The sequence below is a fragment of the Candoia aspera genome, chromosome 2 (assembly GCF_035149785.1).
Source record: "Candoia aspera isolate rCanAsp1 chromosome 2, rCanAsp1.hap2, whole genome shotgun sequence".
Lineage (NCBI taxonomy): Eukaryota > Metazoa > Chordata > Lepidosauria > Squamata > Boidae > Candoia > Candoia aspera.
The window spans coordinates 73,549,445-73,573,928 of NC_086154.1; the positions used below are offsets into that span (position 1 = coordinate 73,549,445).

General features: G+C 38.6%; 1 protein-coding gene across 1 annotated transcript in view; it reads left to right on the forward strand.

Moving 5' to 3' along the window:
- Nucleotides 1-22,625, forward strand: part of RNF130 (ring finger protein 130) — a 52,589-nt gene extending 29,964 nt beyond the window's left edge. Inside the window, exons 4-9 of the mRNA XM_063292219.1 lie at nt 2,784-2,855; nt 10,608-10,690; nt 13,583-13,679; nt 14,828-15,032; nt 20,563-20,656; nt 22,449-22,625. Coding sequence (XP_063148289.1) covers nt 2,784-2,855; nt 10,608-10,690; nt 13,583-13,679; nt 14,828-15,032; nt 20,563-20,656; nt 22,449-22,464 — 567 coding nt within the window. The 3' untranslated portion in view covers nt 22,465-22,625. The remainder of the gene's footprint in view (nt 1-2,783; nt 2,856-10,607; nt 10,691-13,582; nt 13,680-14,827; nt 15,033-20,562; nt 20,657-22,448) is intronic.
- Nucleotides 22,626-24,484: the final 1,859 nt, after the last annotated feature.

A 24,484-nucleotide genomic window follows, 5' to 3' on the forward strand; every position in this document is an offset into this window, starting at 1 on the left:
AGACTGATGGAGAAAAACTTAAAAACAGGATATTGGTTGAGAAGAAGTGCTTTGTCATTCAAATTGCTTGTGGGACACAGTATCCTAATTAGTTGCCTAAATATAAATATGCAAACATGCTGTATAACAGTTAACTGCTGGGGAGGGCATTTTAAGCCAGGAATTTTCCAGCTGGCAGTCCTACCAGAATGGGTACAGGCTATCAAGCATCTTCTCTCTATTGGGGGGTGGGGAGTCTCCTTTGGTGTTAGTTGTCCAATCCAGGTGTTCTGCCAGTAATTGGCACCAAAATAAGCATTCCCTACCTTCTCCTATTCCCTGAGCTCTCATTGCAGACATACCTGCACTTCTGCCTCATTCCATGTCCTTGAGCTGGATATCTTTTTGCTGGCTTCCACATTGGATAAGAGAACTTCAGTGCTACCATGTAGAAGAGCCCAGTATCTCCTGTGAAATGAAATACTGCTCGTTTGGTCTATGACCAAAAGTACCTACTGTGGAAAAGCAGCAGACTGTCCATGTTCAAAAGTCCTTCTGGACTAATAATATTAGAAAATCCTTTGTAATCCTTGTTGTCTCCATCAGAAACTAGGATGGGTTTTTTAATTTGAATATTGATTATTGTAGTTCCCTTTGTTTTGTCTGTGAAACAGCCTATAATGCCTACCTGCCTACCTCAGAGTTCATGAAGTTAGAGATCCTTCAGATACTGATTAGAGCAAAAATGGGAAACCTGTAGCATATGAGTTTCATACTTCATTAACTTCATGTGCTTATGTCTTTGGCATCTCCACTCCAATTGCAGCATGTGTGGGTGGTGATTATCTAAAAATAATCACTGTCTTAAAATAGTCACTATTCTGACAGGATTTACTAGCATGTAGCCGTGACAGGTTAGGTACAAGAAGTGTGTCCTTAAAGGGGAAGTTTAGAGAAACAAACTGGTAATATTTTCAAGAATAGGTTTATTGAAATGGGAAAGGGTGTAAAGAAAAGAGAATATAGTTGAATTAAAAAGGATTACATCTTCAAGTAAGAGTGCACATGATATTAGACTTAACATCCACTAACAGCAGTGGTAGTGACACGAAGTTTAACTGAATACACAGATTTATTGCTATCCCTTGATATATTATGAAAATACTTCTGAAACAAAGTATCAGATAATATTGTTCTTTTTCTGCATCCATATTGTTCCAAAGATGATATCTTTTAAATAGTATTGTTACAAATATGTATATTTGTATATATAGATGTTTAAAATCGAATGTATTAGAGAGAGAGATAAAAACATGTCTGGTCATTATATGATACAAAGTGTTCTGTAGATTTTACCAATGTATCCAAATGTTCATGCTTTGACAGTGTTAGATGGTGTGGGAAGTCAGATACTTATTGTATTTTCATCTTATTATATTACACACTTCAATCCAGGTCAAGTCAAGTCATTTGTCTCATTTTAAAACATCTATGTTCATAGTGTTTAATTATATCTATATTTCAAACTTTTTATCATTATACTTCCATCTCTTTGCCATTTGAAAAATATAACATGTAAGCACTTGGAATATAGTGATCCCATATATAAGCTATTTCTGCAATTGAGATATCCATATCAAATGGCTATTCTGTAGGTTAAAAACTTAAGACCTTTTCTTTCTTTACTATTTTACAAAGGTCAAAAGAAACTTGATGAAAATTTTATGTGGTTTAAAAAGCTTGTCTTATTAAATTTTCATGAAGAAATAGCAACAGCTAAAGCACAGTTGGAAATGTTTAGCTGTTTTAAAGGAAAAAACAGTTGTTACTGGTCTGGTTGTGTGTTGCTGACTTTATGCAGTTTGAAAGTAAACTTCAATTTCTTTATTGTGGCAGCCCTTTGATATATCCATTCTGTAATTTACAACAGATCCTGAAATAACTTTGTATATTTTACAGTGCATTCTGAAATCAAAACAATAATGTCGTTCCAGTGTCATCTATCTATCTATTTGAATATGAAAATGTATTGTAGGCTGTTGCTGCGTGTGTGTGTGTGTGATAAGACTCTGTGCATATAATGGTTACACAAAATAATTCCTTCAGGTTCACAGATTTAAGATACTACTCACATAGAATATGTGCAACTGTAACTAGGACCAGATTGAAAGGTAGTACAGCATTAAAGAATATTATTTCCTAATAATAACTAAGATTTTCTAGATACAACAAATGCAGATACTAACATTTAATGATTTGTAAAATTGGGATGAAAGGTTTTAATTTTTTTAGGGAAAGATTTCAGAGAAGGCTTGGACAGGGTTGAAAAGGGCTTTAGAAAAAGATTAGACCGAACTGAAGCAAGGAACGGTTTAAACCATGAGCTAAATAGCAAAAAATGCTCCCTCCTCCCAGCTTTTTCAACTTTTTTGTTTCCAGTATGTTACACTGATGCCTCATTAATCTATAGTAGACTATTACTGGAGCTTCCCTTGGGCTGAAGGCTTGTATTTAAATGGCATGTCAAGGACTGCATTGCATAGGCCAAGTCTGTAACAATCTACATTGTTACAAATCTGGATCCCATAAAATATGACGTTCATGTTTATGGTCAAAGATGTTTTAGTTACAAAAATATCCTTGTTGTACATGTACTATTCATAGATCCTGAGGGAGGGAGGGAGGGAGGGATGGAAGGAAGGAATAACTGAAATACTGTAAAGTACCATCTAGCACCAAAGCAAATGTAAGAAGTGCAATTTTTGTAATACCTAATCACTGTATTGTTGTTTCTTTTTTTAAAGCGCCGTCTTGGAGATGCTGCCAAAAAAGCTGTTGGTAAACTAACAGCAAGAACTGTAAAGAAAGGTGATAAGGTATCACTCTGTTACTTTATTAGAAGATCTGTAATTAGCTGTTGGCTATTTCTTCTTTCCAGTTTATTTACTTCACTACAATGATCGTTCTGTTTATCATTTTCAGTAATTATTCACAGGGCTATTATCAGTATACCTCCTCTGTTTATGTATGTTTCTCATAGCCTATAACCTTAGTTGTGTCCTTTAAAGCCAGAAAGATTATTGTAAATTTTCATAATCCCATATGCTCTTCCTAATTTGTTAGAGCCAATTTGGTGTAGTGGTTAAGGTGGCATTGGGGAGATTCAGGTTCAAGTTTATCCTCAGCCATGGAAGTTCACTGAGTGCCTTGTATACCACCTCAAGTTCCTGAAGGAGAGGTGGGACATAAAATTAATAAATGATCAAAATAATTTTTGAAATAATTTGTACATAATTGATGTTGACTAAACTATTTTTATACTTTATTACCATTCCTAATTTTTATTTACTGACTGCCTTTTGTAGTGCCCCTCTGTTTTATGTATCATGTAGAAAATTGCCAGAAGATCAGCAGGAAAAATACTGGTCATGCTTTGATCCAGTGCTGTTTTTCTGAGAAAAAAATATTAAAGGTTCTCTGTGTATGCAAATCAGTTCTAGATTTTATTTTATTTTATTTTATTTTTTATCCTGCCTTTATTATTTTTATAAATAACTCAAGGCGGCAAACATACCTAATACTCGTTCCTCCTCCTGTTTTCCCCACAACAGCAACCCTGTGAGGTTTATTTATTTATTTCGTGTCCAGATCAAACTTTGCTCTGCCAAAATGTAGCCATTGCCACAGCTTTGTCATTAGCTTGCTGTAGGTCATTGACAGTACAAGGCTCTGGCAATAATCGGCACCTTGTGCACCACCACCCTGTGAGGTGAGTTGGGCTGAGAGAGAGCGACTGGCCCAAGGTCACCCAGCCAGCTATCATGCACAAGGCGGGACTAGAACTCACAGACTCCTGGTTTCTAGCCCAGCACCTTCACCACTAGACCAAACTGGCTCAATTTAGTTTAACCACTAGACCAAACAAATTTCCTTTGTTGAACTGTCACAAACTGTATTGTTGCGTAGCCATTTTATTAAGAGAAAGTTTAATAGTAAAAGTGTAACGATTGCCTAAACCCAAATACTCAGTCTCACAAGCTCGGGCTTAAAGATAACTGATTTATTAAAGGAATAGTATGCAAATACAGAGAAAGCTGAGAATGAGCAAAAGCGCGCCAAATACAAACTTAAAAGCCTTGCTTGTGGGCCGGTCCCGCCCCGTCGCCCGTCAGGACGCTCCCCCTCCCAGGTGCTGAAAGCCGTTAGACGCGCCTGGGAAAGTAACCTTGAACAGGAGCGCAAACCCAAACATGCATTCCAAGCCCTCAAAACAAGGGAGGGCGAAAGAATGGAAAAACCCCGGGTGAAGGGATACGGAACAGAGAATGACATGTGAAACGTTACAATGTTAACCAGACATTAGAATGAGAACATGACATATTGCCCCCCCAAAAAAAAATTTAGGGAGCCGGTTTGTCAGGGTAGGCAGAGTGAAATTGGGCTACGAGACGAGGAGAATGTACGTCTGGAGCAGCAACCCATTCAGGATGAGGGAAATGTTTCCAGCGGACGAGGTATTGTAGAGTGGAGCGGAGGCGTCTGGAATCGAGGATAGATGTCACCTCGAAGTGTTGCTGGTTGTCAATCATGAGGGGAGGTGGAGGAGCGGGTTGTGGATGCCAACGGTCCGACGACAGGCAGGGTTTGAGTAAGCTACAATGGAAAACAGGATGTAAACGTTTAAGGTTGTGAGGTAAATCAAGTTTAAACGTAACAGGGTTGAGTTGAGCAATAATTGAAAACGGACCGACAAATTTAGGACCCAGTTTTTTAGAGGGTTGTGGGGACTTGATAAACTTGGTTGACAAGTAGACTTTATCTCCGACTGCAAAAGATGGTTCTGGGGAACGCTTTGCATCGGCATGGCGTTTATAGGTAGCCTGGGCATGGTGGAGAGCGAGTAGAATATTAGACCACGAGTCTTTGAGAGAGTCTGCCCAGCCAGCGAGGGTGGCTGGGAGCGGTTGAGGATGAGGAAGTTCAGGAATCGGAACAAATTCACGTCCAAAAACTGTTTTAAAGGGAACTTGACCAGTGGTTTGATGAATGGAGTTGTTGTAAGCGACCTCAGCAAATGGGAGTAAATCGACCCAGTTGTCTTGCTGGTAGTTAACAAAAGCTCTGAGGTATTGTTCCAATGTAGAATTAACCGCCTCTGTAGATCCGTCCGTTTCCGGATGCCAGGCGGTAGAAAGCGATTGTTTCGTACCTAAAAGTTTCAAAAATGCCCGCCAAAATTGTGACGTAAATTGTGTGCCTCTGTCACTCACCAAACGGGCGGGGATACCGTGGAGGCGGTACACGTGGATGAGGAAGAGGCGTGCCAGCTGTTGTGCGGTGGGGATAGAAGCGCATGGGATAAAATGGGCTTGTTTGGAGAAAAAGTCTTTGACGACCCAAATGACAGTTTTTCGTTGACTAGGGGGTAGATCAACGATAAAATCCATAGAGATATCCTGCCAAGGGACAGATGGAGTGGCCACGGGTTGAAGGAGACCCTGGGGCTTGCCCGGTTTGCGCTTGATCGCCGCACATACAGGGCACGCAGCGACATATTCCTTTAAGTCTTTGAGTAAAGTTGGCCACCAGAATTGGCGGCGAACGAGGTGTAAAGTTTTCACGTAGCCGAAATGTCCAGCTAGCTTGTCATCGTGGCAGCGCTGGAGTATGGTTTTTCGCATTGGTTCGGGTACATAGAGACGATCGTTGCGCCAGGCAAGATCATCGGTGAAAGTTAACATGTGTCTATTGGCTTGCAACCAAGTATCTGTTTTAAGGTGGGAGAGCAACTGTTGTTGCAAATCGGAGGTAATTGACAAGGGAGGCGGGCGGCTGGAAGGCGGAGCGGCTGGAGGCGGAGTTGATTGCGCTCGGGTCTGGCTGCGAGTCACCGCTGCCAAACCTAATTGTTTGTCGGTCCAGACGGTGCCTTGGACCGTTGGCCCTGGGCCAGCATCTTGGGGTCTGCGCGAGAGTGCATCAGCTAAGAAATTTTTCTTGCCTGGTATAAATTTAAGGGTGAAGTCAAAGCGGTTGAAAAACTCAGCCCAGCGCAGCTGTTTGGGACTGAGTTTCCGACTGGTGCTTAAAGCCTCCAGATTTTTATGGTCAGTCCAGACTTCAAAAGGGTTTGAAGTGCCTTCCAATAGGTGTCGCCATGTCTCTAACGCTGTTTTTACAGCAAAAGCCTCCTTTTCCCAAACATGCCATCTTCTCTCTGTTTCCGTGAATTTGCGAGAGAGGTAGGCACAGGGTTTTAAAGCGCCAGAGTGGTCCGCTTGTAATAGAATTGCTCCTATGGAAAAATCAGAAGCATCGACTTGTACCACGAAGGGTTTAGAGGGGTTTGGATGCTGTAAAATCGGTTCTGTGGTAAAGATTTGTTTGAGCGCTTCAAACGCTTGCTGACAGGCGGGAGTCCATTTAAGGAGCGCGCCTGGGTTCTTTGAACGTCGCGTATCCCCCTGTCCTTTAGTTTTTAACAGTTCAGTAAGGGGGAGGGCGATTTCCGCAAAATTTTGGGCGAATGTTCGATAGAAATTAGAGAATCCAAGGAAACTCTGTAATTGTCTCCTGGTACGGGGAGGTTCCCATGCCACGATGGCTTCTACTTTTGCAGGGTCCATTTCAATGCCCTGAGCTGAAATCCGGTACCCTAGGTAATCAATTTGCGACTGATGAAAGGCACATTTTGACAGTTTTGCATACAGCTGTGCTTTTTGCAATTTAGCTAGTACCTGACGCACCAGGTGGATATGTTCTGACATTGTTTCAGTATAAATCAATACATCATCCAAATATACCAGTACCCCCTTAAATAGGTGGTCATGCAAGACCTCATTGATTAGTTGCATAAAAACCCCAGGTGCCCCAGATAACCCGAATGGTAAGACTTTATATTGGAAAGCCCCAAGAGGACAGTTGAACGCTGTCTTCCACTCATCCCCTTCCCTTATGCGAATGCGAAAGTAGGCTTCTCTCAAATCCAGTTTTGAAAAGATTTTGCCTCTGGCCAGATGTGATAACATATCTTTGATCAGGGGCAAAGGATATTTATTTAATATTGAGACCGCATTGAGCCCGCGGAAATCGGTACAAAGCCTTAATGACCCATCCTTTTTTGGCCTGAATAGGACAGGCGCTCCTACCGGGGAATTTGCCGGCTCAATGAAACCTCTAGCTAGATTTTTGTCAATGAACTCCCTTAGCGTGGTAAGCTCTTTGGGAGACATGGGGTATATTTTTGGGTGAGGCAATTTTACATTTGGTAAAAACTCAATGGCACAGTCCGTTTTTCGGTGGGGTGGCAAGCGATCTGCTTCCTTTTCCCCAAATACTTCAGCAAAATCTTGGTACTGATTGGGTAGCCCCTCAAGAGGTTGAAGCGTTTGCACAGTGGTATACGCTACCCCTCCACCCTCCATGTCCTCCAGTAGGTCCTTTTCGGGTACTTTGTAAAATCCATCTGCAAACGTCACAGTTCTATGCAGCCAGTTGATAAAAGGGTTTTGCTTCACAAACCAAGGCATCCCCAAGATTACCAGAGGACCCCCCACTGGAGCTACCACAAATGGCAGCTTTTCCTGATGGGAGCCCATCTGCAAGGCGACCAGTCCTGTGGAAAGATTGACTGCTTTCCCTCCCGCCATAGTTCCATCCAATTGGGTGAAAATCATGGGTCTTGGCAAAGGGAACGTGGGCAGTTCCAGAGCCGCTACGACATCAGGGTGCATCAGGGAACGGGAGCAACCCGAGTCTAGCATGGCCCACACTTCCACCGTTTTGGTTTTTGAGCTTAGTTTAACTTTAACAGTCAGTGTGGGGAAGTTTCCACTCACCGAATCATGGTTACGCCCGGTTTCTTCCACCTGCCCTAGGGCGCCCTTCAGGGCAGGTGGTAGGCTTTTCCCGCCGGCTGCTCGAATTGCAACTCTTCCTCCTCTTCACCGAAGGGAAGGTCTGGGGGGTCCAGTTCCGCGAGGGCTGCCTTCAGTTTTCGTGGTGGAGCAGGAGCAGGCGTCTTTACCGTGGGTTTCGTCTGTCGTTCCTCTGGACGGCGTCTTGGGCACGAAGTGGCTCGATGTCCTTCTTTCCCACATCTGAGGCACTGACCCTTGGAGAACCGTTGCTCCCTCTCTTCTTCCCAGGTTTTTGGTTTAGGGCGGCTGGCAAGTCCAGATGTGCGCGCTCCTCTAGCGAGACGTGTTTGTCTAAGCTCTTTGGTATGGGCATAGGTTCGTAGGGCATTTTCTGCGCTTCCCGCCAACTGAATCCACCCATATAGCGTTTTAGGGTCATCTCTACCCAGAGCCCATCGAAGGATTTCGGGTTCAAGCCCCTGCTTGAACAATTCGATGATTGTTGGCTCAGACCAGTCTTCCACTTTTCCTGCCAAAGCTTTAAACTCCAACGCATATTTGGCAACTGGGAGGGACCCTTGGTAAAGTTTCCGCAGGTCATTTTTGGCCGTTTCTTGAGCTAGGGGGTCTTCGAAATGCTCTTTAAGTGCCCACAAAAAGTCATCGAAGTCCTCTAACTCAGTTGCCTCAGCTTGGCATAGTTGCACATACCAATCCGCTGCCTTTCCTCTCAGCTTGTTGGCAATGAAATTGACCTTGCCATGTTCAGACCGAAAATTTCGACCCCAATCCTCTATGTAGTGCTTGGCATTAGTAATAAAGAAGGAGAGCGTGGTGGGATCCCCATCGAACTTCACTCCAAATGGTGGGAAGGATCTTGCCGGCTCAGCTGGCTGTGGCGGTGCCGCTAATGTCAGCGTGCGCCGAGCCCCCATGGGTGGTCGATCCCTAGGAGGTCTTGCCTCTCGCTCCCCCCCTTGACGGGCTGATCGAGTCTTGCTTCTCCCCCGGGTCACCATGGTACTATGCCTGGGGTACTGTGACGGCTCTTCCTCCCAATCCTCCGGGGTGGGCTCTGCCTCTCCGGGTAGATCCTCTTTGGGTAGATCCTTGAGGATCGTCACAATTAAATCCATTTTATCTTCTAATGCCCTCATACGGGCCGGAGTGACCGGCTCCTCCGAGGGTTGGTTGGTTACCACCACCCTCGGTGACAAGGGGACTTCGTGCTCCCAGGTCAATTGTGGAGACCCCCTCCCCTGTGCTCTTTCCATGACAGTTCTATGTTCACTCCTGAGACTCTCCTGCATGGATATCAGCAGCTCGTCCAATTGGATATCTCGCAACTCTCGACGGGCTGCTCTTTGCGCTCTTGAAGTTAGCACTGGCCGGCTTTTGACCGCCTCCCGCTCTTCTTCGCTTCCCTCACTTGCGCGAAGTTGAGGTTGAGGTTCTGTCATCGCTAGCGTTCCCTCTTATCCAATGATTGGATGGGGCTAGCGGAAAATGGATAGAATGATTCTCAGCTTTATGTAACGATTGCCTAAACCCAAATACTCAGTCTCACAAGCTCGGGCTTAAAGATAACTGATTTATTAAAGGAATAGTATGCAAATACAGAGAAAGCTGAGAATGAGCAAAAGCGCGCCAAATACAAACTTAAAAGCCTTGCTTGTGGGCCGGTCCCGCCCCGTCGCCCGTCAGGACGCTCCCCCTCCCAGGTGCTGAAAGCCGTTAGACGCGCCTGGGAAAGTAACCTTGAACAGGAGCGCAAACCCAAACATGCATTCCAAGCCCTCAAAACAAGGGAGGGCGAAAGAATGGAAAAACCCCGGGTGAAGGGATACGGAACAGAGAATGACATGTGAAACGTTACAATGTTAACCAGACATTAGAATGAGAACATGACAAAAAGTGTGCTGATACATGTTTTGGAGTTTTCTTAACGTGGAGGTAAATGCCTTCCTTATATTGTGAATCCCAGATAGAAAGATATAGAGATTACAATGCAGGCAGCAGCAGATGTGCATATTGTTGGCAGGCATATAGAAATATGTCTGCCATTCATCAGTATTAACCATCAAGATTCACAGTATGAGATAGTAGTTGTCTCTTACCAACACTGAGATTGCTAATTTTGTCTTGTAGCATTTTGGGGGCCTTTGTGTTTATATTTACTATCTTAGTAAAACTGTGGCATACATAACGTATACACTTTTTCCACTTGGTTAAGTGGAAGAAAGTTTATACATTATGTATGCCACAGTTGAAGATTATACTCTAAAATAAAAGTACTGAAATCATACAATGATCATGATTTTAGAAACAGGATGCCCAGATTGATGTAGGCAGTACATAGGAGTTAGTTTGTCAAAGGATGGGTTTCTGAAGTAATGTAAAAATAAGTGTCTGAGTCCTAGTATTTGTGCAGTCCTACTGCATATATAAGACTTCTTTCCTACCTGCAGTAAAGCATCTACCCTAGCCTTGTCAAGCCTGTGAACCTTCTTTTCTTACTGAATGTGAGATTGAGTTTCCAGACAGTTTATAGTTGTGCCTGACAAAGTCTGACACGGGGATAAAAAATGAGAGATTCTAAAATAAGCTCCCTTGAGCTTCTGGAAGAAAAGTGGGATAGAAATCTAATGAATAAATAAACAAAATAAACATACTTCCTGGAATAGTTTTAGTCCTTCAGCTCATTGTGCTTCTTGCTACAAGTATCTGCTGTAGATAGGTCTTACTGGATTTTCATTCTATTCATTTCAGGAAACAGATCCAGACTTTGATCACTGTGCTGTCTGCATTGAAAGCTATAAGCAAAATGATGTTGTACGCATTCTACCATGCAAGTAAGCCAATCGTTTCTCTTTTAATGTTTGTTTTATTCTTCAAAATAAATTAATTGCATTTTAAAAATCGTTTTGTTACTCCTATCATTAGAAATCCTGGGCTTAGGGGCCTGGTTTAGGATTTTCTTTCTGATAAGCATGACTATGTTAATTAGTGTGTCTTGACTTAGGCCTGTCCTTATTCAATATCCAGTCAGTGAGCCTATACCAGTCAGTTTCCTGATTAGTCAATTACAGATTTATGATTCTGCTTTGTATTGGGCTCCTATTTCCAGCTTAATGCCCTGCCATTTCTGTTAGGTGCCTCTGTTCCATTTTTCCTTCATGGTTATTGGTTCCTTGTTCTCTACCTTTTACTCTCCTATAAAAGATTATTAGCTTTTGTTCTTTATGAGATTACTTACGTCAGTTTTCCCTCTTCCTATTGGTGTGTTTTGATTTAGACTTAGAGATTTGTAAAAGCTTTGTTTTCCTTTGCCCGTTGTGGTTGCAGCCCACATATCCAACTGTTAATTGGCCTCTTGATCAAGATCCACATGCTTTCAGGGTGAAGGCATATATCCTGTTCAAGCTTGGGGCCATCTTTCACATGTCATTCCTTCCATTCCTGTTCCAATCTCCACTTGACTGTTAGGCTTGAGCTTTTAACTTTATAGGGACTTAACAAAATATGCAAGATTTTGATAAGTCCCTATAAAGTTAAAATAAGATATATTTTAAAAATGCATCTTATTTTTACAAGATGTATTTTTTATTTTTTGAAAAAATAAGAATTACATCTTATAAATTATTTTTATTAAATTTAAAAATAAAATAAGATGTATTTTATTCAGCTAAAGATAATATTTCCTTTTTTAATCTCTCTTTATTCTTTACTAGTTCTTTCTTCTATCTTGTACTTTTAGAACTATTTAGAACTATTTAGAATAGTTGTTTTTATGTTTTTTTCTAGTTTTGTATGCTGCCCAGAGTGCGCTAGAGTTGGGCAGCCAATAAATTACAGAAATAATAATAAAGTAATAAATAATAAAAGGAGCTAGTTCTACCAAATTAGGCAGGCAGAAATAGTCCTATGTACTCCAAAAGCTGCTGTACTTCACAAAAGCAAACATAGTTTACTAATACAGTCCTGCATCCAGATTTTATTGGATGACTTTCAATTGCTGGTAGTTTAAATATGAACAGGATATTTGAATCTGTTCATGCAAGTTGCTCTTCTCAGCCCTTGGCTTTATTTCTGTTAACTAGAGAAAGTTAAAATGCTCAGTCTCATTGATTTATATAACAACACTGCCCTGAAACTAAAGTTTTCCTCTCTGTTCATGATAGTTTATAGAAGATAATTGAGTCAGATCAAATGAGTTGCTCTTTACCTGAAGTGCAGATAAAAGCTTGATTTAATTTTTAGTTGAGCATGTTATTTTGCTTTAAATATGAAAGGAGAAACAGGGTGATTTGGATTTAAAATATTCTTTATATAAATTTTATCTGAATTCTGCTTTCAAAGCAGACAATTTAACAACTTGAATGCTTTCGTAATGGGCAAGTTAAATTTCCCAAATTAAATCCACTCAGATTCTGTATAACTATCTGTAATGATCAGCACACTCGAGCATTCAATTGGAAGACAGTCTAGAGACTTGGGCTCAATTAACTGTTTAATGAAGCGAAGCGTTCTGATACAAGGAAAAAGTTGCAAATGGCCGTTTCCTGTGCATTCTACAGTTTAAAATCACAAACCTCTGATTCCCCCCCCACTCCCCGCCTAGGCATGCACCCCTCCCCGGTACCAGCAGATGGCTTGAACGGTTTCTGACCTTGGCAAGGGGCATCTAACCCAAACAATATAATTCACACTCCAATCTCGTTCCCCCTCCCTGCTGGCGACTCACAGTCTGGTGACATGGGTTTCTGGATTTCTTCAAAATGGAAGCGAGTTTGAGCAGATGTCATGTTGACATTTGGTCGAGGAGCCTGACACTATCCCAGATTGATATATGGGTTACATGTTGCAGAAATTGTATTGAGGGTTTTTGACTAGCTCACTGTAAGATCCAATTGCTTTTTACAATTTATTATTATGTTTTAATTTTGGAATAATTAAATCATTGCATATGAGTGAGCTAAAGCTATCAGACATTGTAGGATTGTTGAAGCTACATTGGTGTTATTGTGATCAAACCTGTCATCTGCTCTGACTTGTCTAAAGAACAGAAGAAAGTATGATAAGTTACTGGAATTGTATTGCTTTAAATTATTAAAATACTGCACTTAAGTAACAATTTCAAAATCATTTCCAAAAATAAAACAAATAGATACAAAATATTGTAGATAAATGTCCAGTAACAAGCTTCTTGTAGTTCATCTAAATTTATGTCACTGTGGTTCTTCACTGTTAAGTGTAAAGGAGAGGGGGAGGGATTATTGCCTAAAGATAAGGCAGAAAAAAATGTAAGATAGAGCCAAATGAATTTCCATGTATTGCCAATTTATACATATTTTGAGCAGTATAAAACAAGGAGGCAACTTGTATGCTGTTGTGTATATAGACAAGGGTTCAAAGTACCAGCATATGGAAACACATGAAGAGATTTTATCATTAGTAAGCCTTATATAACCAGATATTAACTCATTTGCTTCCTTCTTTTTTCATTTTTCATTTTTCATTTTATTCTTTTATTCTTTCAGAAAAATAACAATAGAAGCAAACAATATATTTGAAATATGCAATGCATAATTTCCAGTTATATAAACTAAGGGGACTGTAAGATAGTTAAAAGGATAAGTGTCAGTTTATTAGAACTCCCAGACAGATTGTTCAGAATTCTAGTTAATAGTATTAAAACCTCCCCAATATATTAATGGTTTACAATTATTCCCTCTTATTTCTAGGCATGTTTTTCATAAAACCTGTGTAGATCCATGGCTGAGTGAGCATTGTACCTGTCCTATGTGTAAACTGAACATTTTGAAGGCCTTGGGAATTGTGGTGAGTTGAAGCTTACATAAACATTTAATACCTAAAATACCTCAAATCACAAATTCACCTAACAAGAAATTCCAAGGTATGTTATTGCTTGCATGAAACAGTGATGCTATCCCAACAGTATATTTGGAAGTAATAACTTGGAAAACCTCTGATTATCCAGGGTTGTTTTTGTTAGTTAGAGCTTGATATTTTCTGCCATGTCCCTTAGTCATGAAAAAGCCAGAGTAAAACTTGATTATCTTGACATAAAGTAAGCCTTAAGTAATTGCTGTCTTCTAAAACATACCTATTTCACAAAGCAAATTTGTCCTATTAAAACGTATTTTAATAGAAAAAATATTTGTTCTTTTAGGCTGAGTTTAGTGTATTCTACTTTTGCTCTTTACTGTTGTGAAAAGTCACAAATGAAATAAATGGGGCAAATTAAGATAAATGCTTTTGTGGTATTTAACTGGTCCTAGATCATACATGAGCATCATAAAATCAGTATGTAAGGTCCCATTTTTTGGCTCCTGGAGCACTTTCACATCATGTAGCTTGAAACTGGGAGCAAACTACCAATTTTTGGCAACACAATTTTAACTCTTTTTTTTTAATCTTCAGAAGGTGCAAAATAGATTAAACCTGTCTTGCATTTTTAAACCTCCCAGACTGAAAAAAAAGGGATGAAAAATTCTTTCCTTTGTAACATTACTGCATTAAATTAAAGCATGTCTGCACTTGGAAGATACCCATCTGTATTTTAGGGGTGTGGTGGTGGGGAGACGATGAATAAAGTTGAAGAGAATATACTACAGCCTACTTCATTGGTTATTTGTTTGTATACTGCTGGGTTTATGATTTATTAATTGATTATACTGTATAATGAAGAAAAACATGCACATAGCTAGGAATAAAACATGGGAGGGAGAATGCTCAATTTGATAACATTCAAAGAAGGTTATATGGGTCCTACATTAAAATTTTATGTCTGTTAAGCCTGTTGTTTTGATTAAAATATTTTGAACCAAGTTTTTAATGGATGGGATTCACTTGGAATAATTGATCTCCATTATGTTTCATATTTCATGATACTATCTCATGGATGTATAATTTTGCTGGCAGTGTCCAAGAATGGTATACATTAATATGGTGATACTTATTTTCAGACAAATGTACCGTGTGCTGACAATATGGCCTTTGACATGGAAAGACTAACCAGAAGCCAGCTAGGTAACAGGAGATCAGTACTTGGTGACCTTAGCGGTGACAGTTCACTCACTCTTGAGCCCCTACGTACTTCTGGAATATCACAATTTCCCCAGGATGGAGAGCTGACTCCAAGGACAGGCGAGATCAACATTGCTGTAACTAGTAAGTTTGCCTTCAGTATGAGAATCATTGGTCTTTTGTTGCTTTAGACTTGTTTCTCTTTAACAACAGGCTTACAATACACATAATTTTATGGAATGTACAGAATTAAAGAAAATGTGAAGTTTTATTTTGAACAAAGTTGAATCTGAATAGAACCAGCCTCAAAATATTGAACTTAAATACACTTCCGACAAAATATAATAGCCAACAATCATTGCATAACACTAAGGAAGATAAGACCATTGTTTAAATAAAGAGAAAGCAACGTGTGGCTCTCCAAATGTTATTGGACTGTGTGTCACCATTGGCCCTACTTGCTAGGCCTGATGGAAATTGAAGTTCAACTTTATCCAGCATGTTGTGCTTTGCTACCTTGGGCTTTGGAAGACTAAACAATTTGTGAGGATAGTCTTGATAAAAATGATGGCGTTTGCCAGGCTTTCTGTGCCATATCTTTTCATATTTTATAGTTAAAAATGGGAGATTAGTATATGGCAAAACAAAGTTCCTGCCCTGTATTTACTTCTGGGTCTAGGGCCCACATGGGCCCCAGAGGTACTCTGGTGATACACAGTTTTTTTGAAGATTGCTGAACAGCATAGGAAAAAAAAAGAGCAAGATAAACTGAGGGAAGTGACCTTGGGGAATAAACAAAGTGATCAGAGGTAAGACATATTATTTATTATTTACTTTTACCTCAACTTTCTCTACTGGCAAGTGCTCAAATTGGCTATCAAAAATTTAAAAACAAAAATCAGAATGTAAAAATTTAAGAATATAAGTTAACATTAGCATTAAAAGCCTAATGAAATCAATTAATTAAATGGCAGAAGAGGTGCATATTTACAGAATTCCTAAATGCTGAGAAAGTGGAGGCCAGATACACTTCCCAATGGAATGTAGGCTTAACAATGAAAAAAAAAAACCCTATCCCTTGTGCTAGAAATTCTAGCATCTGACTGCAGGGCTTCTTCAACCTATTGGTTAATGACCAATAGGTTGTTAACAGGAGAGGAAGTCCCTTAAGGCATTTAAAAGTCAATACCAACACCAGTGCCAGGAAGCAAGTGACCTTTCAGTATAAGGATCATGTGATCTCTGTATCTTGTACCAATTAGCAACCTAGTTACTGAATTTTGTACTATAGAAATTGAATAAATAAATATAAATAAATAAATAATTACAATTTCAAGGCTGTTTTCAAGGGTAGCCCCATGTAAAGTGGATTGTACTAGTCAAGGTGAGATGAAGCCAAAATATGGATATCTGTCACAGATAGAAAGGGATGCTGCTGGCACAACAGACATAATTGTGGGAAAGTTCTCACTACAATTGTCACCTGTGAATTGAGCAACAGCTGAAGATTGAGGAGTACCCACACAGGAGGGGTATCTGTGTCAGGATCCTGTTGTTGATAGAAATAACACTATGATCTGAATTTGATCTTTGTCAGCAGTAATATTTCATCAGTTAAGAGTAAGTTGTTTTAGACCCAGTTCTACATTCTCAATACCCTCTGTTGCTGTTCAGATTCATCCAGTAAATACTCCAAAGATAATAACTTCTCGACATCAGTTCAGTTTCAAAAAGAACTTAACTGAAAATATTTCACATCTCATCTTGACATAGCAATTATAGATCTAAGATTTGGTTCAGAAAAGTATTAAACTTTGGCACTTATATCACAAAGCTGTGGCACCATTATATCCATGATCTTATATTTCATTCACCTACTATAGATTATAACTATTTCCAAATATACAACACCAGAAAATACTGTCCCTACAGGAGAAGAGTTTACAGCCATGTTAATGTTCATTAAAAATGATTTAGGATATGACAGGACTTGAGAACATAGCCATAACCCACAACAAGAAGAAAGTTTGGAGTACAATTAGAAAGATGAACAAAGGCCCAGAGAAGATGGAACAACATCATAATGTAACAGCCAATGAACTGGCACACCAATTACCCAAGTCTCCAAACAGAATACAGAAAAAGAAATGGCAGGAATATGAAACAAATGAGTATTTTAAAGACCTTTTTACAGTAGTAGAAGTAGCAAATTTCATGAAGCATATGATGGTAAAGTTTCTGGCATTAATGATCTGCAAACTGAGCGAATAAAACACCTTGGGCAGGGCATCATAAAATAGTTCTTGGAATGGTTCAGCAGTGTCTAAAACAAATATTCAAGACATGGAGACAATCAGTGTTGTAGCATTGTTGAAACTGGGCAGAGATCCTTCAGGTCCAAAGAGCTTTTAGCCAATCTCCCTCCTATCCCAAATCACCCATACAGTTTTGATCACTTGGCAGCATGTCACCCTGTTAATCATCACGTTACTGTGCAAGGTGTACAATTTGACACAGGATTTTGAACTAATACAAAATATCCAGAAATACCATCAAAATTGTCACTTTGGTGTAGAGCTTGAAGGCAAATGCAACCAACAGTATATTTAGTGGAATGGCTTATCAGAAGGAAATGTGCTTGTACCACTCCTCTCTTAATGTTTATGTGAATGATCAACTAATCCATTCAAATAGAAGTAGCTTCATCTTTGATGATTGTCTAGCTATAACAGTGCAACAAGGAGGTTTATTTAGATTAAAGACAGTGATACAAGCATTAGAAAAACTGACCACTTGTTATGCTGGCAGTCAAATTAAATAAAATACAAGTAAGACTTAGGTTAGCCTCTTCCATCTGCACAGTCAAAACACAGATCAGAAATTAAACCTTAACTGGAATGGGATATGATTGAATCACTATATAAAACTAGTATACTTCAGAGTGACCCCAGATCAAAAATAAATTGAGAAACAAGGTCAGTGTTTTGAGCTCCACTATCCCAGAAACTCCAAATGGGGCACACCCAGCAACCATTAGAAACTCTTGGCTTTGTTAGTCCGGTACTGATTATACACTGACAATCCACTCATTCAACAAAAATTGACCAATTATTGAACAACATCTGCTAAATTATCACAAATTGTTTGAAGCCAGTTAAATCCAATGTATTTCATATTCTTGCTGGAACAAGCCAAGCAGATGTTAGAATGGAGAAAATGGCAATTGGTAGACTTTCTAGACTTTCTCTATATAGCCTCATTGTGGATCTGTGACATTTGAAATAATGCAGAAAGTTTTTTATGGTAATGAAAGAATCAAATAGTGGACTGACTTAACATAGAAAGGAACTGTGGCAGAAATTTTATCAGAGTTGATGACATGGGAATGAATGTGAAAGAACAGCTTTCTGCTGGAGCAGCGAAGGAATGAGTCATTTGAAAGACCCGAATTGCCTATCTACTCAAATTAGTAGATCGAGTAGGGGTACTCTATTAAACCAGAGACCAATGAGTGTGGCAAGAGGCGTACTGTACAACATCTACTTTGGTTTTTGTTAGGGGAAAACTGTTGCACGCTTTAGGACCACACCATGGCCAACTCACAAGCCCTGAAATAATTGCATCCAGTGGAAAGTATGACTTGGGGAATGGACTTGATGGGGGGAACACATCACTCCTACAAGGAGATATTTATCATATTCCTTAACAGTGAGGTTGGTCAGTCACATCTTGGGCTATTTAAATATCTGAAAGGGGCAAGGATTGAATATTCCATGTGACCTGTTGACATCCTTAAGATCTATAAGCAAAAAACAAACAACAAAACTGACAAAATATTGTCTATATGCTCTGAGTGTTCTTCCTTTGAATTTGTATGTATCTTGATGTGGGTTGGTGTTTTCAAAGCATTACTAGTTTGCCTTTTGCAAAAAAATAGGTACTGCACTTGTGGGGTGATTTGCTGCTAAGGCTCCACTTTTACCTTGTACACAATTTCTTGTCTAAGTTACTTTTTTCTGACCCTCAACAGTTTAATAAAGTGGTGGTGGTGGTAGTAGTAGTAGTAGTAGTAGTAGTAGTATCTTGCCTTCTGAAAAATGAATTTTTTTTCTAAGCCTTTTCCTCTATGGCAACCGTTTAGTAAAAGCACCCACTCTGCTCTCTAAAAAGTCCAAAATACTTTATGAGCCTTATGAATTCAGCAGTAACACATGACTTCTCTTTCAGTTTACTAGTTAATACTGAAGGAAAGGAAATTGTAGTATCCGTTAAAAATCCTTGTAGTCCCTGCTAGGCAACTTTGTGAGCTTTGGCATGTTTTACAAATGTATACAGATCAGCTCTGATTTGAGTCTTCAGTCTGATTCAAAAAGTTACATTAATTTGGAGACATGGTCAAATTATGTTCGAATGGAATCTTTACAGAGCTCTAGTTTTTTACTAATTGAATATATTTCATTTGTTGAAACTGAATTCTTATTCTGAGAGTGGAAAGAGGGGGGAATTGGTAGTTTGGAAGACTGCCAAGCAGTTTGAGAAGGGAAATGTTGCTTCCACTAATGTTTGCATATTTCATGCAAGCGGGTTACAAAAGTCTTTGTCATACAGGATTTCTGTAAAAATTCGATCTGTAGTGCTGAAAAGCTTTACTTACAGCATTATGATTTTAGTCTTATTTTTCATTTCATTTTTACAAGGAAAACATCTAGCTTGAAAGTAGAGGTTTATTCTTCCTACAGCCTCAATTCTATAATCATAGACAGGGATAGCTCTGCTAAGTTCAGAATGAGTAGTCAAGTTATGACCACCATATTACCATTTTTCTTGAAAATGTCTTGCATGCTTACATTATGCTTAGAAAATGACTTGCCAGCCTGTTTTTTAAAAAAATTACATAGAAATAGAATAGATTTGCATTTTTAAATATAGGTTAAATCTCAGTGGTTAAAAGCAATTCACCAAAACACACCTTTAAAAGCAAGTATAGTAATTTGTTTCAGTCTTGTTTGCTGTCCTGGTCATGCAGACATAGAGATGATGATAATTTAAAAAATGAAGCATTTTAGTTATTGCTATCTAAAAGCTTTCAGGTTTTGTTTTTAAAATATGGTCAGATATTTTTATGTACCAGCCAGTTAAAATTACACACACACACACACACAGTACTTTGCAAAGTAGCCTTACATTAGATTAAAACTAGAATTTATTTTGTGCATTATTATTGATTCTACATGAAATTCTGCCTTTAAAAGAGTTATGTAAAGTAGACAAAGAACAGTTACAGGTTCCATGTCATATGTGTATGCTCCTAAACACTGTACAGGGCTTACTTGGGGATGATCAATTTTGTCAGTCTTTAATTGCAGGTAAAACTTTTGCTTCTACTTTCTTTACTTTGCATTTGCATTAGCAAGTCGTTCAAAACTAATCGTTGGGCTCTGCTAATCAGTCTACAAGTATATTGCCTACTTTCTTCACTTCTCCCCGTAACTTTTTGGCTGCCCTTCTCCACCTAGTATCTTCCGTTGCTAAACTTCTGCTTTCCTCTGGAGCTTCACTTCCTGGTGCCTCATGACTAGAATGTTTGTCTTCTGCTTCTGATCTTTGAGGGCTGTGTTTTCATCGACATAAGCCTTCTTCCACGAGTGATTTCCTCCCTTTCCTTTGTCAACAGAAGAATGGTTTATTATTGCCAGCTTTGGCCTCCTAAGTGCCCTGACACTCTGCTACATGATCATCAAAGCCACTGCAAGCTTAAATGCTAATGAGTAAGTAACTGTACAAATTACTGCATTTGTGTGCATGACAGATTTGCAGAGAAGCATCAAGTAGAAGATAAATTTGCATATTAATGCAAAATAGTATTTTCCTACCATTTCAGTTGTGTATTCAGTGCTTTGAACATCTGCAGATAGACACTTCAAAAGGAAACGTCAACTATAGTGAAATTACCTTTGTCTTTTGGCACACTTAGTTTTTTACTTTCTTCTCTTTTTAGATATACATGTAGGTATATCTACAGAAACACCCCTCTCTTTTAGTTCAGCTTGTGAATTATCATGCTTACTATCAAGGATAAGTTGATGGCAGGTCTGGGAGAGAGAAAACATACAAGTGCCTGTTCGAATCCATGGAAAGCTAACAAGAGTTTTATTTATCATTATAATAACAAAAAAGTGAATCTATCAGAATACCTATAGAAAGAATAAAGAAGCTGTAAGGGCAACATTTTATTCAGATTTCTATTCCAGTTAGACATATACTAGTAGGTTTATGTGAGTTTCCCCTGATCCTGTTCTCAGTCTACTTACATTGGTCCACCTTCCAAAAGCATGCATGTGAAATAACCCAAGGCTTATTTACATAGCATAGCTATATGTAGGAAATATACGAACAGGCAATGAGAAATATTTTTTCCCCAATTTTCTCTTACAAACTATCACTTTTTTAAATAGTGGGAATTTTTTCATTAGCTAGTCTTAGAAGTAGTCCAGTAAAATTTCTGGTAAGAAATCACAATAGATTATCTAGGCCAGTACATCTTCACTTTAAGTTTCAGCCACTAATTACTAAAGTTGGTGGTCATGCAATATAATAATTTTAGCAGATACTACTATACATATTGTATCTCTGCTGCAAATTACCGAGCCAGGTTCACTGGTTTCCCATTGTCATGTAAAAACCAAAAGTTTTTAAAGAGACAGTTTGGTCTAGTGGTTAAGCCAACGGGCTAGAAACCAGGAGACTGAGAGTTCTAGTCCCACCTTAGGCATGAAAGCCGGCTGGGTGGCCTTGGACCAGTCCCTCTCTCTCCGCCCAACTCACCTCACAGGGTTGTTGTTGTGGGGAAAATAGGAGGAGGAAGGAGTATTAGATATGTTCACTGCCTTGAGTTATTTATAAAAATAATAACGGCAGGATAGAAAATAAATAAATAAATAAAAAGTATGGGACCAGGTTATCTTGCAAATTGCCTCTATCATTATAGGCTGAACAATCACTAAAATCTTCAGAAGAGGTGCTTCTCTGTGTTCTGCAATTTAAGATTACTCACACCAGGCTTTTTTGTGGTAGCACCTGCTCCTCAGAATAGCTCCCTCCCAATCTATGTGAGGCTGGCTATCATAGACTTTACCTCAGCAAATGTCATGGATGATTTTCTTTATTTTAAATCTCCTTTCCATCTACTTTCTAATGCATAAGTTTTTATAGTAACTAATTTTAATTTTTATCATTGTGTTTTTGTTTTGATAATAACAGCTTCAATATTATTGTATGACAATCAGTATTAAAATATATTAAAATAAAAATAAATAATGCACCTTCCCAAAATCATCATTTTATTATCTTCTGAAGCTGCTTTTTTATATTTAACTCCTAATGTCCGTGGGTTTATATTTACAGAATAGAATAGGTTTATCTTCCTTCCCATTGACTTGAAAGCACTGTTTTTTACCTCAAAATAACTCTGCTCATAGCTGTTTTTGAACATTTGACAGTTTTATTAACAATACAATATTATTACTAATATTCTGTTTTTTCTTTCTTTCTTTCTTACAGAGCTGAATGGTACTGAAGATACAATCTAACCAGCTGCTGCAGGGAGAAAGTGCTTATTTCTATGTATCATTTTTTTGATAATGTAACAAGAATCTGTTGGTACACTGTGTTTTCATAATTTACTAATGCTAAAGCTTTGTATTAAGAAAATGATCAATAAATTTTTTGAAAAAATTAGCCCAAGATTGACTCTTCTATATTATTTAACCATATTGCAATGAAAGGTGTCTGTTTCCTAATCTGGTAAACCTTTCAGGCTGATCCTATTAAAGTAGACCATGCACATATTTTTCTAAAACACAACATGGTCCTAGAAATTCCATAAAACAGCACTAGCTGGAATCCAATAAAAAACAGTTGCAAATGAAAAACAGTTCATTGGGAGAGGGATGACTGTAATAGTTTCTCAGAGCTGCTCTTAGCAGAGAGGAGAAGGGAAATCCCCATTTCAGTGTCTCCAGTATATGTACAATAATGGATACTGTAATATTACTAGATGAAAAAAAATTGTCACTAAAGCAATACAAACATGTAATATGCCATTTAATATGGGGTACCCACTCCGTGCCAGGCAAGATTGTTTCATGGGGGGAGGGTCACTGGGCACATTTACAAGTTTAAAATTGTCATACCAAAATGGTTGCCACAGGGGGAGTACTCATGCAGAAAATGGCTGCCATGGTGGTTATGGTTAGTCACAGAAAGATGAATAATTTGCCCAAGGATCTGAATATATAAATGATAGTGTTACTGCCAAAACAAATGCACTCCTCCACCATAGGAAAACTGGGGAGCTGGTGGTCTGGTACAGCGGTGCTCATAAGTACTATATTACTAATCTCCAAAATACATACTTATGTTTACTTGCTGCTTTTGTACATTCTTACAGTGCTCTCATTCAATGATATTTGGTCTTTGTGCTTTGATAATATACAGTACCTATTTTCTTTGCCCCTTAAATATGATACACTGGACTGTCATAAACTCAATTTGAGTGAACAAAAGAGTTCAGTCTATTTAGCTTTTATCACGGATTTAGTTTAAGTCATTTTAAGGCAAGGATGATAGCATTGACAGATTACTAACTTAATTGTTCCTTATGTGATATTTCTATATATTGAATTATTCTCCAAGTGGCTCATACTGAATCTTCCTGACATTGCACAAATGTAGTGTGAAATCTTAATTTCATAAAAGAACTTGTCCAGTTACTCTTCTTTTACATAATTCTGGAAGTCTGTATCTATCCCAGGTACTAATTTCTGAAGTGTATGCAGTTCTAGGCCATTCACCACAGGAACATGTAGTTGCTTCTTCAGACAGAATACAATCCTTCAATTCATTAAAAAAATGTAGCATCCTCATTAATGTACAGTTGTAGAGTACTGATCTCCAGCCAAATCTAAGATTAGATTTAATACAAGTGACCACTGAATGAGGCAGACACCAAGGCATGAATTGGAAGATTCACAGTCATTGTGCACTTGTTCAAATATAGTACTTTATTTCATTTATTGAAACATTATCACTGTATTTTTCCATTAAAAGCTAATTTCCTTGTAATAGGATTGAATTATTTTCCAAGAAAGATTGGAAAGTGAAACCTCAAGACACTTCTTCAACTTGGGAGAGGAGGCAAAATCTATGTTAAAAAGTTATTGTCAAAAAGCTTTCAGGTGAGAAGGCAGCCTTTATAATTAAAAATGAAGTGTCTTGAAATTTAACTAACATAAATATTTCAAAATGACCTTGGAAATGTTGAGAAAAATATCAAAGAAGAAGCAGGGATTTTCATTTTGAAAAGTTGAGAAAGCCATATAGAGGACATTGAGAAAGGATTCTATGATTTTTCTTATACAAAAAGAATCATTCTATAGCTCTTTTTAATGTGGCCAGAATATTTCCTAGATTTCTTGCAACAACCATTTCAGGAAGGTTAGACTTCATCATATTAAATGATTACTCTGATTTTGTAGAGAAAGCATTGTGTAGCTATGTAGAGAGAACCTCCGAGATCCATGCTGAACTCCTCTGAG